The sequence below is a fragment of the Hevea brasiliensis genome, chromosome 14, assembly GCF_030052815.1.
Source record: "Hevea brasiliensis isolate MT/VB/25A 57/8 chromosome 14, ASM3005281v1, whole genome shotgun sequence".
Classification (NCBI taxonomy): Eukaryota; Viridiplantae; Streptophyta; class Magnoliopsida; order Malpighiales; family Euphorbiaceae; genus Hevea; species Hevea brasiliensis.
Genome location: NC_079506.1, coordinates 45,772,176 through 45,796,869, shown reverse-complemented (window position 1 = coordinate 45,796,869; position 24,694 = coordinate 45,772,176). Strand labels below are relative to the sequence as shown.

The 24,694-nt window shown below is 33.8% G+C and overlaps 1 protein-coding gene across 11 annotated transcripts in view; it reads right to left on the bottom strand.

Annotated features, from left to right (window-relative positions):
• Nucleotides 1–19,520: 19,520 nt before the first annotated feature.
• LOC110666879 (uncharacterized) overlaps nucleotides 19,521–24,694 on the bottom strand; it is a 29,594-nt gene continuing 24,420 nt past the window's right edge. For 5 of the 11 annotated variants that reach the window (XM_058134856.1, XM_058134848.1, XM_058134847.1 and 2 more), the window contains one exon: nucleotides 19,521–19,744. Coding sequence is in view for 8 of the 11 variants with exons in the window: in XM_058134848.1 (XP_057990831.1) it covers nucleotides 19,679–19,744 (66 nt within the window). In the remaining 3 variants the exon portion in view is untranslated. Of the gene's footprint in view, nucleotides 19,745–20,595; nucleotides 20,659–24,123; nucleotides 24,565–24,694 lie in introns of those variants that run through there. The other 6 variants (XM_058134855.1, XM_058134849.1, XM_058134852.1 and 3 more) reach the window with 5 other exon arrangements.

Below are 24,694 nucleotides of genomic sequence, written 5' to 3'. Positions count from 1 at the left end.
GCCTACTTATCATTTATAAGTGTCTATCATGTTTGTTATATGGCATGAGACTCACCATTCCATCTTATTTATATCTCATATAAATAACTTGGGAACAAACATGAATACAATCTTTCTAGATAAGTCATGTCCATATTATGAAGTATCCTCGATTGTGAACCTATTTATGATACTTTGTGCAAGAAATATTGTCACTCATATTCTTAACAACTTAAGAATAATATTTCTAACAAAATATCAATGGACCTTTTCTATAACACATAAATATATTATGTAAACGGAAAAGTAGAAATGCCTTTTTATTAATAAAAATATGTACAAGATACATACTAAATGATATGCTCTAGGGCATACTACTAACAATTAAGTTGGATCCTAGCAAGATAGAAGTTGTCCTTAATTGGAAGCCACCTAGAAATATCACAGTGATTCACAGTTTTCTGGCTTTAGCTGGATACTACCGTCGATTTGTGAAGGGATTCTCCATGTTGGCATCTCCATTAACCAAATTACTTCGAAAAGATGTGAAATTTCAGTGGACTAATAAATACCAACAGAGTTTTGATAAATTGAAGAAATGTTTGACTGAGGCTCCAGTCCTGACTTTACCTACTCTGGGTAAAGAATATACAGTTTACAGTTACACTTCTCCCAATGGGTTAGGTTGTGTACTGATGCAAGACCGGAATGTTATTGCTTATGCATCACGCCAGCTAAAACCGCATGAGAGAAACTATCCGACACATGACTTGGAGCTTGCAGCTATAGTATTTGCTCTTAAGATCTGGAGACACTATTTGTATGGGGAGAAATGCTACATCTACACAGATCATAAGAGTTTGAAGTATTTGGGCACCTAAAAATAGTTGAATTTGAGACAGAGGAGATGGTTAGAGTTGATAAAAGACTATGATTGTCTGATAGACTATCAGCCAGGGAAAGCTAATGTGGTGGCTGACGCCTTAAGTCGCAAGACTATGGCAAGTCTACAGGTTACTCCTTTGTCTCTGATACATGAGTTGAGATCATTACATGCCAGCTTAGAGATTAATGATGAGGGGCAGATAGCAGTTGCATGGAATGTACAGCTAGTGTTGACTGATCAGATCCAAATGGCAGCTCAGAATGATCAGAAGTATCAGAGGCTATTGGAAGAAGTCCGACAGGGAAAGAAACCAGAATTCTCAATTAGAGATGATGGTCTACTGCTACACCAGGGTAGAATGCGTGATTAGATATCGACTTAAGACTGCATCAGACCGTCAGAAGTCCTATATTGATCTGAAGAGAGGGGATATTGAGTATGTCGTGGGTGAGAAAGTATTCCTCAAGGTTTCTCCTTAGAAGAGAATTATGAGATTCGGCAGAAAGGGAAAACTGAGTCCTCGTTTCATTAGGCCATATGAGGTTTTGGAGAGAGCGGGTCCTTTGGCATATCGTTTGGCACTACCTCCAGAGTTAGAAAAGATACATAATGTCTTCCATGTGTCTATGTTGAGAAGGTATCAATCAAAGCCATCTCATGTACTATCACTGGAAGAAATTAAAGTAAATCCAGACCTCACATATGAAGAAGAACCCATAGAGATTCTGACTTATGAGGTTAAACAGCTACAGAACAAGCAGATATCGTTAGTGAAAGTGTTGTGGAACCATCATTCGGGCCAAGAAGCTACTTGGGAACGAGAGGAGGACATGAGGAGACAGCACCCATAGCTGTTTAGAGACTGATACCAGATAAAATTTTGAGACGAAATTTATTTTAAGGGGGGGAGAATTGTAACACCCCTATTTGCATAGCCTGGTATATTTCACAATTTCGGTGACCGGTGTCGATCCGAATAATTAAGAGGATCAGAATCACACTTAAGACAACTAGATAAGCCCTAAACACAAATAATTAGTAATTATTAATTAGTTAAGTATAAATAAGAAAAACATAACATAAGAAGTTAAACGAGCTGAGAGTCACAACGATGGGTGACCTTCTCGGGAAGGATTGCGAAGTCGATTTAAACTCGAATTTCGAACCATAAAATGTGACGCCGCGATCCTTAGGACTATTGCGAACATAGTGGAAAAGAGAAAATCATGAAAAAGAATTGTTAAGCCAGTCAAATAATTAGGTCAGGGATCCGGAAGAAATATTAAATTATTTGCAAACCGGATCGAAACGGCGAGGGGCAATTTGGTCAATTGACCCCGAGAGCTGACACCTGGCCTAACTGTCAAATAAAATCGGAGAAAACAAAATTTCAGAATTGGGAATTAAATTAAAGAACTAATGGAAAAATAAATAAAAAAAAGAAAGAAAAAGGTGAAAGGTGAATGACATCATGCATGACTTCATGCATGATGCAATAACTATTATAATTAATAAATTTATTCAAATTAAATTGTAGTCTTCCATAAAGGATAAAAATCATAAAAGAAAGAAAAAAAAACAAAAAATAAAAGAGAGTCATCTTCATCCCTAGCCGTGAACCCACCTCTCTCACCTCTCCCTCTCCATAAACTCCATTAAAGCTCATTTTTGAGCTTGAATATTACAAAATTTCACCATAGAAAAGTAAGCCACCATAATTAAAACTTATTTTGGCAACTAGGAGAGGAGCTTGAAGAAGAAAGAAAAAAGAAAGGAAGGGATTGCAAGGGAAAGAAATTCTGCATAAGGTTAGTAAGTAAACTTGACATTTTTAGTTTAATTATTGTGTTTGTAGCTTAACTAACTTAGAATTATGCTTAAAATGAAATGAAAATAATTGTTGGAGGATTAGAAGTAATTTTGGCCAGCTAGGGTTTGTTATGAACAAACATGTGTTTTGATGGAATTAAAATTGTATCTAAGCTTAATTGAGTTGAGGAAATATTTTATATGTGTTGAATTAGTTTAATGTAACAAATTGTGTGAATTAGGGTTTGGAAGACAAAAATGTGAGAATTTGTTCAATGGTGTGGTTGACCTTGTTTGAGGTGGGAAATGGTCATTTGTGACCAATTGAGGTATGTTGGAAGTGTTGGAAGTGAGAGGAGATTCGGATTGAATGTGGGCAGTATGCAGGCAGTAGGACCAAGGTCCCTTTCAGGGACCAAAACTGAAAATTTACAAGCCCAATTGGTGTGAGGCCAATTGAGAATGAAACTAGACACAAAATGACACATTTTGCATTTAGGAATCAGGCCCAAAAAGTGACCAAAACCTAATGAACAAATTGACCAAATCTGGATTAGGTAATCTGACCGGTACAAAAATGACCAAATTAACAGTGTCATAACTTGGGCTAGGAAGGTCTAAATGACCTGAAATTTTACCAGTAGAGAGATGAGATATAGACCTACAACTTTCATGGAGAACACAAACCCAAATTATGCCCTTAATTAAGTCATTTAGCCACCAAAATTTGGTGACCTAAAACTGTCAGAACCAGAATTTGCCCAGAAAATCTGGGTAAGTCCAATCTAGCAGCCATGATTCAAATGGTTATAACTTGAGCTAAAAAACTCCAATTGGAGTGATTCAAAAAGGAGAATAAAGTTAAGACAATAAGGAACAATTTCTGTGAAGAAAACTTAGCCAAATTCTAACAGTAAAATGACCAATAGAATAGTGCAACATAAGACATCAAAACTAAAAATTTGCAATTTTGCCTAAAAGAACTAAGTTTTGAGAAAACAACTAAAACCAACAAAATTAGTGACCAAAATGTGGTATGTGAGTATAGTTGGAGTTCCCATACCTTTTAAGTATAAAAAAGTCAATATTTTGACTTGAATAGTACCATGAATAGTAACCTCAACATGAAAATTTGCAAGAATATAAGTTTAAACATATTGGAATTAGTTATTGGAATTGTTATGAAGTAAAGATACTGAGACACTATAAATTTTGTGTTTCAGCTGAAAAAGACTTGGAAGGTCTGAGAGACTGAGTCAAGGCCTAGAGGCGACTCACGTCAGGTTTGTGCACAATAAACCTTATTTGAGGCTTTTGTCATTGAAAAATTGATTTAATATGATTTATGAAAATTTGATGTTAATCATGAATTGTGTTGCCACCTTGTGAATGAAATTATGACTTTGGAAATTTATTGGATTTCTCATGAATTATTTGACTAAAATGTTGAAATTGATTTTTGATTCACACTTAGCGTGACAATGCCTTATTATTCTTCCTCCATTTATGGGGTGAGATCGATTATTTTCCTCCCTCTCTAGTTTACCAGTTGAGGTTGTAGATCGGAGGAGTACTCATTAGCTAGCTAGCCACCTCCCTCATTGATTTCGATTAGTGGGGTTGTAGATCGCTTTGTCGTGGTGTACAACACGGCATTGATCGAAAATTTTGTGTCATGGCTTAAGTTGTGTATGAATTGGCAACACTATGTTTATTAAATGATTTGACCAAAATTGTGCTATAATGAGTTTTGATAATTTGTGAAATATTTAAATTGTGATTTCTCAATGAATATTTTATGTACTGCATTTCAAATCTTTATTGTGCACCACTGAGTATTTTTATACTCAGCGATAGCTTATTTTGCTGTCACAGATAGGAGCAAGGAAAAAGCAGCAGAGTGAGCTGCTAAACTGGAAAAGCCTTCGCTGATTTTGTACGGGTATTATTTTATACCCAGAGTAATTTAGTTTGATGTAAATAAATATTGTTCATATGTATTAATGTAAAGTTGAGCAGTTATATTTATAAATTGTAATAATATTATTTTTGAATTTTATATCTGTAAATTAAACTTGTGAATGTAAATTAGCTTTATTGAATGCAATGTTGATGGAATTATTTTGAAGTGGTTTGATTTGAGAATTTTGAGTTGATTTGGGTTGGGAGTTATGGAAAAATTTATTGGAAGTGTTTTTCTCAGGTATTTGAAGAACTGTTTTCTTAAAATACAGACGGCACTTTGCTGAAATTTTTATAAAAGTTGTGGAAAAATAAAATGGGACAAAAATTTTAAGTAGTTTTAAAACACCGAATAAATGATTTTAATTCCTACCAAAATGCTTACCACTTCCAAAATGTAAGAAAATTGTTTTAAAATCCTTTTTGTGATACTTAATGAGTTATCGGTATGTGAAGTTCGGTAGTTCATTAGGTATTATACGGGATCATGTCATGCCTTACAGAGGGATGAGGTGTGACATGTTTTAGTAGTATCAGAGCATGGTTTTGTAATAAATTTTGACTATTGCGTGAATATTTCTTTGATTAGTACAACTGCTCAAGTGTCTTTAACTGATACATATGATATATTTATATCATGAATATGCACTAACGGAGGTCGATCTCCTTGTGTTTGATCTCAGGAAGTAGAAAATTTTGAGAAACGGAATGAAAGAGGGAGATCATTCCGTGGAACAATCACGAGGTGAGGTTCAAGGAAGCCCCAAAGACTACGTAACGTGAGTGGGTCGACCACTCGGCTCCTACTCCAAAGGCCACGATTTCTTACTCAATTTGCACAGCAGATGGTTGCGTTTTTCCAACAAATGGCGAAAAATGTGTCACCTCAAACTCGGATGCAAGCACCCATAGCACAACCACAACCCTCGGCTCAGCAATATGAAAAATTAATGAAGAGACCACCGAGTTTAAGGGTACTGTGGATCCACTGGAGGCTGAACAGTGGCTAGAAAGAATGGAAAGGGTATTTAGAAAACTACAATGTGCTGAAGAATTAAAATTTGAATATTCAGTATCTCTTCTGCAAGGGGATGCAAGGGGATGAATTCAACCGTAGCTTTTTTGAATGCAATGTTGATGGAATTATTTTGAAGTGGTTTGATTTGAGAATTTTGAGTTGATTTGGGTTGGAAGTTGTGAAAATATTTATTGGAAGTGTTTTTCTCAGGTATTTGAAAAACTTTTTTCTCAAAATACAGACGACACTCTGCCGAAATTTTTATAAAATTTATAGAAAAATAAAATGGGACAAAAATTTTAAGTAGTTTTAAAACTTCGAATAAATTATTTTAATTCCTACCAAAATGGTTACCACTTCCAAAATGTAAGAAAATTGTTTTAAAATCTCTTGTAGGATACTTAATGAGTTATCGGTAGGTGAAGTTCGGTAGTTCATTAGGTATTCTACGGGATCATGTTATGCCTTACAGACGGGTGAAGTGTGAAATCATGTATAAGTGCCTATCATGTTTGTTATGTGGCATGAGACTCACCACTCCATTTTATTTATATCTCATATAAATACCTTGGGAACAAATATGATTGCAATCTTTTTTGTTAAGTCATGTCCTGTGTAAATATCCTTGATTGTGAACCAATTTATGATACTTTGTGCTAGAAATACTGTCACTCATATTCTTAACAACTTAAGAATAGAATTTCTAACAAAATATCAATGGACCTTTTCTATTACACATAAATAAAATTATGTAAACGGAAAAGTGAAATTGCTTTTTATTAATAAAATATGTACAAGATACATACAAAATGATATGCTCTATGGCATACTACTAACAGTGGCAATAGCCTTTCCAGCAGCATTGCATGCATTTATTGCCTTAGTCACAAAAGATAACAGACAAAGTTAGAACACTGGAAATAAAGAGGCTCACGAAAGTAAAGATAAAATAAAGGAATTGCAAAGAAATGTAGGATATTAGTTGGTGTTTTCTCCTTTAAATAGTGTCCTTGATGCTATAATGAACTCTTTTATCTAGCCTATGTGATGCATGGGACTTGCAAAGAGGTAAAAAGGTAAGGTTGGTGGTGCTTGTTCAGCCACTATGTGTTTAAGTCAGTGATATGTTTTGAGATCTGAGGTTGAGGAGAATTTCAGTAGTGAATTAAGTAACATACCTAAGGTCTGAAATTGCTTTGATATTTACATAATGTCTGCCCGATCACAAGATATTCAGTGCTACTCTAGTGGGTGATCTCGAGATTCTCGATAAGGATGTCCCCTATCAGGTGCATGGTCCTTATCCAAATGATCACTCGAGTTATGATTAAAGATCAAACCAAATAATCCGAACAATTTGAGTAAATGAGCAAAGAATGCACATTCTTCCAAGCTTCTGAGCCATGTAGGGTTAAACTGATTGTTTTACTAAATCATCTAAGCCTTTGACTATTTGACCAAGCCATATGACTCATTGACAGAGTCAAATTGAACTATTTGACTGAGCCATTTGACTCAATTTTCTAGGCAAATTGTATCAAAAAGTAACTACCACCGTTTATTCTAAATGTGCTATTCTATTTGATGCCTAAACTTTATAAAAATATAATTATTTAATCTTTAAACTTATAAAAGTTTAACTTTTAAATCTCTAAACTTTATAAAAGTATAGTGAAAAAGTAAAAGTATGTATAAGTCACATCTGCGCATTCACCAACCGATATCAAATAATTATACTTTTATAAAGTTCAAATGTTAAATAGAATGTAATTATTGGTGAAAGTGTCAAATAATTTTTCATATAAATATCATGAATCAAAAGATTTTTTTCAGCCAATAAATTAATATCATAAAAAGAAATCACATTTACCAATTTTATTTTTTTATTATTACTTTATAATGAAAAATAAAAAGTTGAACCAACCAATATGTTAACTATAAGAGTGTGCTTATTAGAGTAGATCCTTCTTACCTGTTTTTGTCCCTACATGTGTCCGAAGGACCATACCTACTACTACTAGAGACTAGAGACCATTCATCACTATCATTTGGAGAATGGTTGGAGTGAATCAAAGAAAAGACTCTTTAAAGGTGAAAAAGAATTTTTAATTAAAAAAAAAAGGAAAAAACAAATAGCCTATAAAGGCAAAGTGGTTGTTTAAAGTTTAGAGAGTACATGTGATTCCAGTGGGTGCCGCCCACAGGAAGAGTCCAGTCCATACCCACTCCTCTTAAATTACTGAAATTTGTTCTTTTGATGTGGTGCCGCCCCAAGACGCAGCCGTTTCAACTTCCTATTTCTAATTAATTATTGCTTGTGGTGTTTGTTTGTATGAGTCAAAATGAATCATTAAAGGACATTTTGAACTAAAACAGGAAAACTCTGTCCACTACATTTTCAACCCTATTCTAATTGTTGGTATGCATGTGCCACAAAATTCTTGTCTATATTTTGGAGTATGAGTAATTTTTTTTTCTTGATTTATCAATTATATCTATAATTAGTGGTGAGAAATTTTAATATTAACCGTTAATTTGATTTGAATTTTTATGATTTAAATTGATTTATAATTTATTTCAATTTACTCGAAATGTGAAATGATTCGAAATTGATTACTCGTAAAATTAATAATTCAATTAATTCCGTTTAAAACTAGCTTCTTTAAATTAATTCCATTAATTTAAATTTCAACATAAAAATTAAATAAATAAAATTAATTTTTTAAAAAACTTAATATTTTCATTAGAATTTAACGTACAAGTTATAAATTGAATTGAATTTAACTCATTTATGATTCCTCCATATTGATTCAATAGGTAATCCAAATTATTCTGTGATATAAAATAATTTGACCCAAATCTGCTTGAAAAACATGAGATTTGAGATGATCCCCAATTGGAATAATCCATATTTAAATAATTCAAATCCTATTAACCCAGTCTATTTGTTTACCTCTATGTTTCAATCAACATTCATTTTAAAATTGACCTATAAAATTAAGAGTTAATTTGATAGTTTGTATGACTTGAGTTCAGTGTTATTAAAAGCGGTTTGGAAGTTGATCCAACAAAAAAGTTGAGTGAATGAATCAGTTATTCAGCCAGTTGGTTATTAAAAATTAATTAAATATAGATAATGTCACGACCCAACCTATGGGCCGGACCGGCACTAGGACCTGGGCCAGCCTAAAGCCCCCGAGGCCCGTAGTAAGCCTAACTGTTCATTTACCCAATGCTGAGGCCCGTTTGGGCCCAATTTCAAGAAAACAAACGGATAGAGTCCGGCCATAAAATGGACTTACCAACGGGGAGTTTTTGACTCACCCGACCTGTAAACACAATAAACAATCCATTGGGGAGCTCAGCTCACCCTCCACATACTCATCAACATAATAATAAATGGGAGCTCAGCTCCCTCATCCAATCCATCAAAACAGACTTAAAATATTAAGTTTACAGGTCCAACATGAATATAATATTACAGACCAAATTCAAATAATTACTGCTAACACATGCGGAAATTCTAGGAGAAATTAAAATTACACAAGTATTGATAAACAACCTGCGAAGGAGAAAAGCAGGGTAACCAAAATAAAATCCTCCTGTAACCTGAAAAAATATTGAACAGGAGTGAGCGTTCGACTCAGAGAGTAAAATATCAATTTTAACCATAATCTCTATAACTATCTAAAACTAATGCACCCTGTAGAGTGAAATGCAACATCAGCAATAAATTCACATCATAGCATCAAAAAGGTAATTTGGAGCACTCACACACCCTGTAGCATCAATCATAATATATTGGGAGCTGATCCCCTATACAGCTCTCTTAAATCCAACCTGGTGCCAGCGAAGAACTCAAGCCGGACTTTCGCTTAATAAACCAAATCGAGGGTCCCAGCGAAGAACTCAAGCCGTGACTACCCCTCGAAGGAACGGGTCCCAGCGAAGAACTCAAGCCGTGACTACCCCGTCCTATCCATAGTCCACACCACATCACACGCACGCCAACGCACGCACACTGCTCCAAATTACCACAACAACACTCATGGCACATTAACAGTTATGAATGCAACATGATTCGTGCCTAGAGTTTAACTACATAAATATATGCATATAAGTGATGCATGGGCATGCTGAACATATAATAATATCGAAATTATAATTAAAATTAATATTTTACTCACAAACTTGACGACAAATTACTGTGGCGGCTGGGCGGAGGAAGAAGGCTGTCCCGGCTCACCTGACAATTACATTACATCTATTTAATAAACTTGACTCAATACAAACAAAGAAAAAAAATCAAGTACGTTCTAAGTCATGCCGAAAATACGGCAGAGTCTCCCCTATACCTAGGACCTACCCAACCTGCAAAAGGGCAAAAAAACGCACTTCTATATTCACAATCCATATATCAACAGTTCAATCATATCACACAGCCCCTCCTGGGCCCATCAAATCAATCATCCATCACAATACGCAAAATTTCAATTTAGTCCTTATTATTGATCATTTTTACAAAAACTGCCCAAACAAACTCTAAAAATTATAAAACTTTGCCCCGCGGTCCTTAGCGATATTACTAAGCTATTGCAAAAAGAATCGTAATTTTCTAAGCTACCACGAATATTTTATGGATTTTTAATCCTATTTAAGCACTAGAAAATTACGAAAAAGCAAGGTTCGGGTTTACCTTTGCCGATTCCGACTTCGGGAACGCGCTCGACGTCGACAATGGGGCTAGCCAAAACCTCGGTCCAATTCGAGACTTTTCCAGAACTGTCCGTTCGCCCGAATTTTGCGCATCGGTCAATCGCCGAATTTCCGCGAATCGAGGATACCTACACGAAGCCCATAACACGGGGGTTAGTACATAAATTTTTCAGAATTTTCTAAGCTCATTTAATGGTCGAAAATACACTGCGAAGTTCCGTGGGACCCACCGAAAAACGGTGTCGGAAAAATTCGAAATTTATGTCGTTGCGAAGCTCTCGACGAATGGAGCGTGCTGGTGGCCTCGGTTTCCTCGTGGGATTCACGGTTTTCGAGAAATTTAGCCCAAAAGTCGAAATGGGCTAAAATCTTCCCGAGCAAAAATCGGACAATCCGCTCGATGGATTTCGGCGTTCTTGGTGTCTATGGAAAGCTCTCGCCGAGTAGATGATTTTGGACACAAGACCCGGTCCAATCGGTGGCCGGATCGGCCGGATTTGGCCGGGAAAGCCAAAACGCCGCGAGGAAGGAGATCGCGCGCTTCCGGCTGCTCAAGTACGACTGGCCGGGATACCGAGGCGGCGCCGGCGAGGGGAGGACGCAGGGGAGGCGGCTGGCCGGCGGCAGGGGAGGGGAGGAGAGAGAAACGAGAGAGAGAAGAGGGGAGAGCCATCGCGCGCGGGAGAAGAAAAAGGAAGAAGGAAAAGGGCCGGTCCGATTCGACCGGTCCGATCCGGTCCGGTTCGATTCGGCCGGTTCGATTCGAAATACAAAATTTTGAATTTTTACTCTGCCTCGGGACCGAAAACGAGGTCCAAAAATTCCGAAAAAAATTCCATAAAACTCAGAAAAATACGTAGACTCCAAATATATTTTTAGTTTTGCCACGTGGTCTTTAAATTAATTTTTAAAAATCATCAAAGTTTATATTTTCGGAAAATCGAACCCGATTTTTAAAATCCGAAAAATCTCAGAAAAATTCCAAAAATTCAAATAAAATTAAAATACCAAAAATACTCATAAATAATAAAATTTTGGGGTGTTACAGATAACTTAATTAAAAATTAATTAAATATAACAACCATTAAAATAAATAAATAAATAAATATAATTAATTAAATTTTAATAATTTAAATGAAACTTTAACATTTATTAAGTTATATTTAAAAAATTTTAATAATATTTTTAAATTTTATATAAAAATATTTTAGTAATATGCATTAAAAATTTATATAAATGTATAATTCTCTTTTTAATATTTATAAAATATTAAATTTATGTTAAAAAATAAATATTTTAAAATAAAAAAAATATATATATAACTATCAAGGTAGCTCAATCAATTTTATTTTTAAAAATTTTCATGAGGTTTTAAGTTTAATTCTTTATACCAATATTAAAAAAAAATCTAAGAGTCGATTTACTGATTTAATCCAGATTTAATAATTATGCTTAAGTCAAAGTTATTAAAAAAAAAACAAAAAAAAAAAAAACAAAACAAAACAAAACGGAGCTCTGTACCACATCTATGACCTCATCATCTCAAACATTGTTAATTATAAAGCTCTAATTATAACTAATTTATTTTTATAATAATTCTTTTCTTCTCGTATCATTTGAATGTAATTTTATATATATATATATTTATATATATATATATATATATATATATATATATATAACTGTTTGAACTTGATAACAATAGCAAAAATGATTATTGCATCTCCATTTGTGTTTAGAAAGAAGCGCATTCGTTTGTTAGTCATAAGGAAGAAACATGTTCATCACTTGGGACAAAAGTGGTCTATGAGGATTTTCAACCGCAAAGGTAATGCCAAAACCAAGAAGATGCAAAGTCAACTTTACACGTAATTAATAATCTCTCTTTTGTCATTTTTCCTTCGGAATATAATGCTTCAACAGCAGTGGAATTCCTTACATTTTACATCCACTTTTTGTTTCTCCTCTCCCATAACAAGTCAATAATTCTTTATTATATATTTAAACGCTATAATATATGCTGCCATTCAAATACTATAATCTCTAGCCTAGTCTAATTCAATACCTAAAGGCATGACCGATGCTTAATTTAAATTTTCATTCTTTCAATTTCTTATTAAAAAAAAAAAATTAAACACTATAATATAATATTTTATCCATCTACTTTTATCTATCATATAATATTTTATTATACAGTAATTAATTAAACAATTAAATTATTTAAATTATAATATAATATTTTTTAATTTAATTAAATTACTATTTATCCACTTAATTAAGAGAAAGATAATAAGATGAATTTTAAAAATTGTTTAAATATTTATTATATTTAATAGAAATAAAAGTAAAATTAAAAAGAAAATTAATACTCTTTATTTTTTTTCTAAATAATAGATAATTATGAGTAAACAACTTTTAAAAAATTAGGAGGAACACTTGTCCTGAATAATTTCTAACATCTTGAAAGCTTATGGAGGGAAATGAGGAATCACAATAATTTGAGATAGTTGAAGGCAAGGGAACTGTGGCCCAACCAATCATGTGCATCTCATCATTGCTTAATGTTGACATCAATGTGATTCTTCCACTCATGTGCCAATGCATGCATGTATCACATCAAATCCAATGAATGGATGGAGGAAATTCTCATGTCTTTATAATTTATAATGGAGTATAGTTTAGTGGATTCACAAGAGAAGAGGGTAGTTAGGCGTTTGATTTCATTATTAATCATTTAAAATGAGTAAATAACCATCACAAAGCAGGCCTAATCACCAATCTTAATAACCATCACAAATTGAGATCTTTACTTGTATTACTATTGTTGGTCGAATCTTACAGACGTGGTAATATGAATGACTTAGCTATTTTCTTCTTTCTCCTGCAGCATATAATTTTACAAGTAAATTTCATAAAAATGATAGACAGTTAAAAAGGTGTGTTTATTGGTAGAAAATAGTTTTATATTTTTTTCTATAAAATTTTAATTTTTATAAAAAAAATATAAAGAATATGTTCACTTATTATTAATAAAAAAAAAGTTATTTAATTTAAAAAATTATTCATATCTTTTATAATTAAAAAATTATAAAATATATTTAAAATTTTATTTTATTTTTTTTAAATTTTTAATATATAGTAGTTATTTATTTTATAATAGTGTAATTAATTTTTTATCATTGTAAATTGTTGGCAGAAGCACAATGATAGGCTTTATTTGTTACATGTGCATGGCCCATATCATGACCATACAATTCTTATTAGATGATGTAATAACATTAGGTATTTAAGTTATTATATTCATGCATTTTATAGATGTTTAGTTACCTTTTTATTCAATTTTTACGTGTTTTTAGTTATTTATTATGTTTTATTTAATTCAGTATAATTCTTTACGTTTTGGATTTCCTTAGGTAAGGTTCAATATTTCAGGAAACTATGAGCATGATTGGAAATGAGATAAAGTTTCAATTTTAAGTTTTGGAGTTCTTTTAGAATCACACCGGATGTAATAAATTATATGGCATATGTAATGCTAATTTCTGAAGGTTTAAAATTACTTGTGTCAAGGTAGTGTAATTTTTCCATGGTGATGTAACTGTCTGTACAAAAAAATATTCACATTTAAGAGAGGCAGAAACTGCACAAGGTAAACTCTGTGAATTAGAGGAGTTACATGAGCTGTGTAACGCTTTGAAAAACAGAAAATAAAGAGCGACTTCTCACATTTACTTCCCGTTTTGGGGTTTCCTTAGCCCCTTTGAATTCTAAAATTAGGGTTTTCATATGATAAACATATATATAGAACCTTAATCACATTAGATATAGAACTTTCTTCACATGGCCTATATAATGCTAATTTTTGAAGCTTTAAAATTACATATGTCATGATAGTGTAATTTTTCCATGGTGATGTAACTGTCTGTGCAAAAAAATATTCACATTTAAGAGAGAAAAAAGCTACACAGGGCAGACCTTGTGAATTAAAGGAGTTACATGGGTTGTTTAACGCTTTGAAAACAAAAAATAAAGATTGACTTCTTACATTTGCTTCCCGTTTTGGGGTTTCTTAGCCCCTTAGAATTCTAAAATTAGGGTTTTCATATGATAAACCTATATATAAAACCTTAATCACATTAGATATAGAACTTTCTTCTAAGAGATTCACATGGGAGATCAAACTTGAGAAGATTCATTTTTTCTGCACAAGAGGAGGTTCAAGGTGAAGTTCCACAAGATCAAGATTGCAAATCTCTTATGAGTTCTTTAATTCTATTTCCTTTCTTGTTTCTTTCATTTTATAAGCTTGGTTGTTAATTTCAACCATGAGTAATTAGTTTTTTTCCATTCTAGTATTAGGAATGTAGCTCTTTAACTCCAATTATGGTTTTAATTTAATTTTAATTAATCAATTGATTGATATTTGCTTTTGATTCAATTCTAGTATGCCTGATTCTTGCACTATGTTTGGATCTCATGATTGCATGATTGTAGATATTTAACTAAGGATCAAAAGATAAAATTTGACTTTGGAACTCTAGTAATTGAACTTCGGAATATATGAGCTAGAGATAGGCGTAAAATTCAAGGGTTAACTGAATATCAGAGAGCCTAATGAGTTTCAGTTAATTTGATATAATGAAAATAGTTATGATTTTAATTCTAGCACGTATAGATATTTTAGGATAATTTACCTTCAAAGTAATATCATCCATGATTGAGTTAAGTCTTACATCATAGTGAGTTGATGCAGTGAAACCTTATTCCTATAATCTTTTATCTATTAGTTGTTGATTTTTTTAATTCTTATTAGTTGATAAATTAAGTTTGACAATTGTTCTTTAAATTTAATCTTAATTCGAATCCAATCATCTAGATAATTAAAGTTGATATAATTTGATACTCAACACGATTTTCGTGAGAACAATGCTCTATTTATCACTGTATTACTTGTTAACAATCCGTGTACCAGTAAAATTTTGCATAACATTAAAGAGAATTTATATTTCATGTAATTAGGACTCATATTAGAAATTAAAAATTATATTGAAAATCAAACTTCTAATATCCTGGAAATTAGAAGACATAAAATATTTATTCTTAGCAGAAAATTCTTAGCCGCAAATATCGTTATACAACATTTTTTGTGTTAAATTTTTTGAGAAATATTTTCGAAACAAACTCTTTCCTCAAACAAATGAAGCCGTAACACTCCAAATTACAACGTGTATCTTACTCCTGAACATCATATAAGTAGATTTTAGGCATAAGAAAACAGAGAAAGGAGATGGAAATTTCAATTGTTCTATTTTTAAATTTTTAAGCTTTATAATATAATTAATATATCTTTTTCCAATCTTTACAATAATCATGCTATAACAAAAAAAAATTTAATAAAATACAAATCATATATATATATATATATATATATATATATATATATATATATATATATATATATATATAATAGATGAAAAGGTATAAATATTTGCATAAATTTATGATTATAAATAATTTTTTAAAATTTTTTATTATAATTCAACATTTTCAATTTATTATACTTATAATCAAATTATTAAATTGAAATTGAAAACTTAATGATAAATTATAATATAATTTTAACAATTTTATTTATTTAATGAAATAATTTATTTTTTCAAACTTTATATTTAATAAGAAAATATATTTTATTTTTATTATATATAATAGATAAATACTTTTTTTTATTTATAACATATATATTTATAATACAAATTATATTTTATATTTATTCTTAATTAGAATTTTAAATTTTTTATTGATTAAAATTAACTTAGGTTCTACTGGTGAAGGAGATCCTGTGGCACCAGTAATACCTATTAGGATCTGCTATAAGCAAACCAGTGAGGTCTGTCAATTGTCTTATTTCATCAGAATAAGAAGAATCATACGCATCAAAATCATCAGAAGATGATTGTTCGGCTGGTACAATAGGTAGCTAGGTTGATAAAGCAGGAGTATGCTAGGAAAGGACTGGGGTGTCCTTCAGGAGTGACCTTAGTAGGTTGAACAAAGGGTCTAAGGGAGACACCAGAGTTTTTGTCTGTCTGTTGGGAAAGAGGTGGAAAGTCTGTTTCATAAGAGAAGGTGGACACTTCACTGGAGATTCCACGACAGATTCCCATATTAGAATTGGGACAGCTTTTTCCAAAAGCCTGGCTCACAAACTATGAGAAGATCCACACTACTTCTCAACCTATTCAACTTACAGAATCGTCTTTTCTGATTTGAGAATCTGCCGTAGAATCTAGACTATTGTGAGAGTTTGCTCAGTATCTGCAAGGATGAGCAAGGCATCTGAAGAGACTGAGGCCTGAGCGAGATCAATTGCATGATCTTGCAGTCTGTATATGATCTGGTGGTGGAGGGTAGCCATCATGGAGGAGGTTACTTGTTCTGCCCCCACTACCTCTGAAACAGGTACTACTAGTGCCACAGGACCTCCTCCACCAGCAGAACCTACTGCTAGTACCCCTCATATTGAAGTTCCAAATGATGACGTAGAAGAATTGTCATTCACAGCAATCTTCCAGACCTGCTGTAAGGCCCTGGTTTACTTTGGATGATGTGCCACTAGAAATCTCACCTGTCAATCAAGTGTAAAGACATGAATTGTGAATGCAAGACGAAGAAAAAAAAGCATCACAAAAAATTCTATAAAAGCTTATATGCATCGACCATCAGAACATCAACAACCAACAACCTACAGTCCATTTGCTTTTGCAAAAACCAAAATCCATTCATAGCCACTCCTACCCCGGCTTACTCTCCTTTTCCACCTATATATACAGAACCACCACCATCTACATACTTCCCCTCTCCTTTCCTGTCCTGTCCAAACTAATTTCTCCTACATCTCAGCCACGACATTTTCACCCAGAATCAACTAACTCATCTTCAAGACAACAAATTTTCATTAACCAAAACTGATGTCCTTTTTACCCAACTTCACAAAGCCCACATCTTTTCCAAGTTTGATTTAAAAGCTGGATTCTAGAACTTTGGTTTCTTTGGTGCCTGACCACCCTGTACTCTATAGTCCTTGAATTTCCCACCTTGGGTCTTTATTATTGTCTCCAAAACCGCACTTCTAGGACACTAATCTCAAGATTTCTAGAATGGTTTCGGCCTTCATTAACTTGGGCCTATACACTAAGGAGACTCATATACTCTCATGGAATTGAAGACAGGCCTCCAGCCTAATAGAATACAGTTCGGTCCATTTTTTAGCCTTCTGGTATATATCTAACCTAATAAGAATATCTTTATCAGGTAAATCTAAACCAATGATTTTGGTCCATACTGTGTAATTGGGAAAATATTGTATTCCAATGGGCCTCAGACTCAAGTTCTGATGAAAGCCCATACTTTGGCCTCCATTTAGCCCAACAAGCCCAAATACGACAAGAAACCATTCCTATTCCTTTGGTTTCATTGACCATCCTCCCAGAAAAATATTCTCGGCCCATCTCAGTTGTTGGCTTCCTTGACACTGGTGCCTACAAAAGCATGATGAACCCATCCATTTTACCTCTAGAAGAATGGCTTCCCCACTCAGAGTATTTCAAAGCTGCAGACGACAAAGTCTTCAAAACCAGCATGATTTCAAGACGGCCCATTGGAATACGGTTTTTTCCCAATTACACAGTATGGACCAAAATCATTAGTTCAGATTTACCTAAAGGAACCATTATTTATAAGGACCACATGGGACCCCTGAGATGCCAACTGGCACACCACTTGTGTGAAATCAATAATTACAAACCAGCCTTGGATGCTTCAGTCACAAGCAGTTCCCTAGGCAACAACCCCACTGACTAGTCCAATCCTGTCTTTCAAGACTCAAGACCAAGCCCAGTCCACCTTATTAGCTCCATTTCTACTCTGCCACTCATTTTCATGGCTAGCTCATCAAACACACCTAGCTCCCTTGTTCCTCCTCCAGATAGCTTTCCACCTAGAAGCTCACCTTCCATGTCCCTTGTAGAACTCCAAGCCTATGCCAGGAACCGCTTGTTTCAATTCCAAAGTGCAAGAAATGTCCTCAGAAACGTAATTCCCCCTGTTTCACACTTAAAGTAAGTACAAGCCAACAATGATAAAGTTCACGAGCATATATAGCTTAATGGAAATCTAGACAGATTATAGTTCCTGTAATCCGAGCTGTCAGAGTCAACATCACCATAAAAGCCATGATACCAGGTTTCTTTTTCTTCAAATGAGGAGGGGACAGCATTTGCTATAGCTTCACGTGCTTCAACATCCATTGAGTCTTGTGAGTCTTGAAAGACAGGATTGGACCAATCAGTGTGGCTATTACCTAAGGAAGTACATGTGATTGAAGCATCCAAGGCTGGTTTGTAATTATTGATTTCACACAAATGGTGTGCCAGTCTTGAAAGACAAGATTGGACCAGTCAGTAGGGCTGTTGCCTGGAGAAGTGCATGTGACTGAAGCATCCAAGGCTGGTTTGTAATTATTGATTTCACACAAGTGGTGTGCCAATTAGCGTCTCAGGGGTCCCATGTGGCTCTTATCAATAATGGTTCCTTCAAAAGTCCTCCATTCATAATTGTGGTTCTGTGACTAAAGTAGACCATTAAGTCTTCTGGAAAAAGGCTGATGGAAAATGAAAATGAACCAGACTGTGTTCGGTTAAGCTGGAGGCCTGTCTTCAATTCCATGAGTCTATGAGTCTCCTTAGTGTATAGGCCCAAGTTGATGAAGGCTGAATGTCACACCCTACCTCTCTGTAAGGCATAACATGATCCCGTAGTATACCTAATGAATTACCAACTTTGTCTACTGATAACCCATTAAATACACTACAAGGGATTTTTAAAACTTTTCTTACTTCTTTTTACAATGGTGAGCACTATTTACAGGTGTTAAAAAAAAATTTTGAACTTAAGTAAAAGAGATAACACATTTGAATTATTAGGAATTTCTGTAAAAATTTTGGCGGAGTGCCCTCTGTATTTTGAATAAAACAGTTCTTCAGAAAACCTGTAAAAAGCACTTCAATATTTTTCTCAATCTCAAACTCCAACATAATTCAACACAATAAGTTTTTCAACTCGAATCCACAATAATTTTTCAAAGACTGAGATAAAAGAAATACAGTACAAATTTTACAAGTCAAAATAACTCATAATTTATTTTACAACTTCAATGTACAATTTTAATTTACAACTGCTCAAAACCAAGAACAATATGTACATACAGTGGTCATACATTACAGTACAAAATGCAAAATGTGGTATACTCGTTATACCCGATAATCTCTCGCTAGATGTACTAGCAGCCTAGTCTGCTGCCCTGTCCGTCTATCTACCTGCGACAGCAATGAAAAGCTATCGCTGAGACAATGTCTCAGTGGTGCACAACATTAACCAAATACAACTTTAAATCACAATTCATAAATCATATAAATGATGGATACATAAAACCATAGTTAAATTCAAGACAATGAATGTCATAAGGAATTTAACACAATATCACATTAAATCTCAGTAATCAAAACATAGTTAAATTCAAAAGACAGTGAATGTCAATAAGAATTTAAACTCCATTTCACAAATTATCAAATCTCATAATAGCACAATTTAGTCGAATAATTTAAGAACACAGTGTTGCCAATTCATTCACAACTTAAGCCATGACACAAATTTTCGATCAATGCCGCGTTGTACACCACGACAAAGCAATCACGACCCCACTAATCGAAATCAATGAGGAAGGAAGCTAGCTATATAATGAGTACTCATCCGATCACCTCAACTGGTAAACCAGAGAGGGAGAAAAATAAACGATCACAACTCCATAAATGGAGAAGGAAAATAAACGATCACAACCCCATAAATAGAGAAGGAATGATATGATACTGTCATGCTAAGTGTGAACACAAAATCAATTCCAAACATTTTATTCAAATGATTCTTGAGAATCCAATAAATTTCTAAAGTCATAAATTCATTCACAAAATGGCAACACAATTCATAATTAACTTCAAATTTTCACAAATCACATTAAATCAATTTTTCCACAGTTTCAAACCATTTACAATGCTTTTCAAGCAATAAGTATCCATTCAAACACATTTCCATAATTAAAAACAATAATATACAAATAGTCATAATTTATTTTAATTGAAAAATTCAAAAGATATAACTGTTGTGCACAAACCTCTGATAACTGTCTCCTAGCCCTGATTCAGTGTTTCCTTCCCTTTCCCTGAGTCTTTGCTAACTGAGAAACACAATTTGAAGTGTTTCAGTACTCATTTAAACTGTCTCTGACGATAATGCTTGATAAGTAATTCACTGAATTCTATTATTTGCTTAGTCAACCTAATATGTTGACCATCGATGCATTCTAGGTAAATTAGGTTTTAATGTTACTAACATGTCACATTCGATAGCCTTTTAGGGTTGGTACATGTTACCAAACTCATTTCCGTGTATACTGCATTTTCTTGCAATTTGCTGGATTCCGGGATACTAGTTTGACCTAGCCGGACGACCTAGTTCTCTCGGTTTTCAAGTTTTGGTCAAAACTACAAACTTGTAGATCTATGTCTTATTGCACGCGGGGCAAAATTTCAGGTCATTCTGAGTTATGTAGACCAAGTTATGGTCTTTTTACTATTGCTGGTCAAAATGCATCAAAATTGGTCACTTTAGGTCATTTTATGTCAATTTTGGTTCGGCCAGTTTTTGGACCCGAACTTGTGCAAGTTGTTTGACTTGCTTATGGTCATTTATGGGCTTTGGTGTCTTCATAAGACTTGTAGATATGGGTCTTAACTATTCATGGTCAAAATTTCAGGTCAATTGGACCTATTTTGAGTGAGTTATGGCCTAAAAACTAACTGCTGCCCAAATGGTCAATTTTCAGGCCTTATTTGCACTTAATCCGGATTTGGTCATTTTTCAAGCTACCTTGCAAGCAGAATTTTGGCAAGCTTCCTTAATGAAAGTTGGCACATTTTGTGCCTAGTTTTACCTCCAATTGGTCTCATACCAATTGGAGACACACACTTAAAGTTATAGGCCTAAAACACAAACTGCCTTATTGCATTTCTTTTATACACATCAAGGATCACTCCTAACACTTACCAAACTCAATATTCAAGTCAATTCTGGTTGTATCATGACCTAAACATAATTCACAACACATTATAGGTCATTTTGACAGCTTACAATTACATTCAACATACACCATAAAGTGCAGAATTTTTCAACTCAATTTATAACAATTCAATCACCTAACCATAACACTTTTTTCATGTCCAACTTCACACCATCATATATACACTCAAACTGCCCTAACATCCAACACAATTCAACATTAATATACCATAAACCAAGCATGAATTCCAGCATTCTTCAAGAGTCAACAAACTGCCGCAATGATACATTTACATTCCATTAATTTCCAAGCTTCAAATTTCAATACACATTTACATATACTAAGTATAATTACCCAAATGATTTCCTACACAATATACATTTAATCAATCCTTTAATTCACCATTTACAAGCAAAAATAAACTGCCTTCAAAGTGTTTCCATGGCTGCCAAAAGTACACATCCCCATTCAACATCAAACCTCAAAAATTTCTCCATAAATCAAACACCCATAACATGCTTACAAACTTTAATTAAACAATAATAAAAAACACAAACTTACCACCTTGGAAATTCTTCAAAACTCCACAAAAACCTTCCTTTCTTGCTGCCTATCTACTGCCCATGGTGTGAGGATCAAAATTAATGAAGACAAGTAACCAAAATCTAGCTTGAAAATGGGTGTAATGAACCATGCATTTGGGTGGCCATGGGAGAACCTTGGAACTTCTTCATTTCGACAATGGTGAGAAATGAAGGTTGAAGATGAGCTTAGTGGAAGTAATCTGCCCACTTAATGAATATTTAATTCCCATAGTGCTCCACTCATGCATTTTTAATCATATTATATGTTTAAGTGCTAATTACCCCATTTACCCTCCATTTTTGTTATTTACATTAAGTACCACTAAATTAATTTTTTATTATATTTTCCAAGTGTAATATTATTTATTTTTTATGGACATTTAGGTCAAAAGACAACTCGGGGTGTCAAATGACCACAATGCCCCTGTTCGGGTTGCATTCCCGATTTTTCGGTAACACCGAGTTTTGTCCGTTTTTCGATTTCTCACTTTTCTTTGTACTAATTAATTAATTTTTCTTTGATATTTCTAATGGCATTTATACTTCAATAGGTGTCTATTTAAGTCCTAAAAATATTTTCCAGGGTTCCCCGCAGTTCAGGGCTAGTCAACGGTCCACGCCGTGACTTCCCGGTGCGGTCACCTATCGCTAGGGTTCTCGGCTCACTTAACTTGGTTTCACTTCTTTGCTATTATTTTTCCTTTGTTTTTCTTGTATTTTATTTTCTTGTATTTCATTATTTTATGTCTCCTCACTCATATCGAAGTGTAGTTCTAGGCATCCTAGCTGTCCGGACAACACTGGTCACTGAAACAGTAGAACGCACTACCGAACATAGGGGTGTTACACTGAAACCATTCTAGGAATCTTGAGAGTAGTGTCATAGATGTGCGGTTTGGAGACAGTAATAAAGACCCAAGGTGGGATGTTAAACTCATCCAGCATATTCAACAACTCTGTCCATTTGATGATGACAATCATGAAGTTGAATCTCTTTTCTCCGAACAAGAAGAGCCCAATTATAAAACAGTCTTTGCATTAGAAAGCCTTGACACAAAGATTTCAACTTCGAACTCAGACTCAAGTTCTGATGAAAGCCCATACTTTGGCCTCCATTTAACCTAACAAGCCCAAATACGGCAAGAAACCATTCCTATTCCTTTGGTTTCATTTACCATCCTCCTATTAAAGATCTATCATCTTGATAAGGATCTCCGTACTATGATCCAGTAGAGAAGGTTCGAACCTGACTTCAATGAAAAGGAAGAGTGTCTGGCTAGCTGAAATGTGGTCTGAACAGTCCCATCAGGTTGTCTTCGAGAAGACGATTCTGTAAGCTGAATAGGTTGAGAAGTAATGTGGATCTTCTCATAGTTTGTGAGACTCATAGACTCTCATGGAATTGAAGACAGGCCTCCAACCCAACAAAACACAGTCCGATCCATTTTCATTTTCCATCGGCCTTTGTCCAGAAAACCTAATGGTCTACTTTGATCACAAAACCACAATTATAAATGGACGACTTTTGAAGGAACCATTATTGATAAGGGCATAATGAAAGGAAAATTAAATTATAATTTACCCTTCTAAATATTTATTTCACTTATAAATAAAGAGGATAAAATAAGGATTATACTATTCACAATATATATATATATATTCGGCACTTTCCTTTAAAAAAAAAAAAAAAAAAAAAAGAGAAGTAAATGGCCCAAACTAATTCCGCCTCAGGCTATTGATTTTGAACAGAGACATTAAATTAAAACAATCCAACTGCACATTTTACGGATAAATTAATAAGAGATTTTGAATCAACTTCTTGCCACATTTACACATCCGGCCTGAAGTCTCCTGGGTGCTGGTATGAAATAGCTTGCACGAGAGATATTGAGTTTTTTTTCTCCTTTTCTTTCTTGTCAAATCAGCCATGCATTTGTATTGGTCTCATAGCTATATATGATATGAATATGATACCAAGAACATAACATGATAGAGAAGGTTTTAAATCAAGCACCAAATATTCCACTCCAAGGCAAATTTGTACACAAGAAACTTCAACACCATTTGTCTAAAAAATAAAACAGTAATCCGGTTAGAAGAGATTATCCCTACCATAGAGCGCAGGAACAATGGGCAATCAGCATGGCATGGCATTCTTATTATCTGGTGCTTGGGTTCCATAACTAGCAAGGTGAACATTTATGGTTTCAAAAATGGATCTTTACAAATATTTTCATTATGGGACCTGTAAGTGTGATGAATATGCGTACACCAACGGTCGAACTGCTTTCTACCAAACTGCTTAACATTTACAGTAGTAAAATTTCCCTACTTACATGGACTTGGACCAGATAAATTTAATCCACCCAAAAACAATTCTCCATCAGCACCTTGGTTCTTGCTTCAATTGGATCCCTCTAGGCGAGCCAAACATCATTGACTAGATATACAAACAGAGATATAGCTAAAACATAAAAATTCGTTCAACTAAAAAAAAATCCATTCACAATCTTTTTTATTTCCATGGCAACAACACACAATCTTGGATTAGTAACTCATGAGATGGCCAT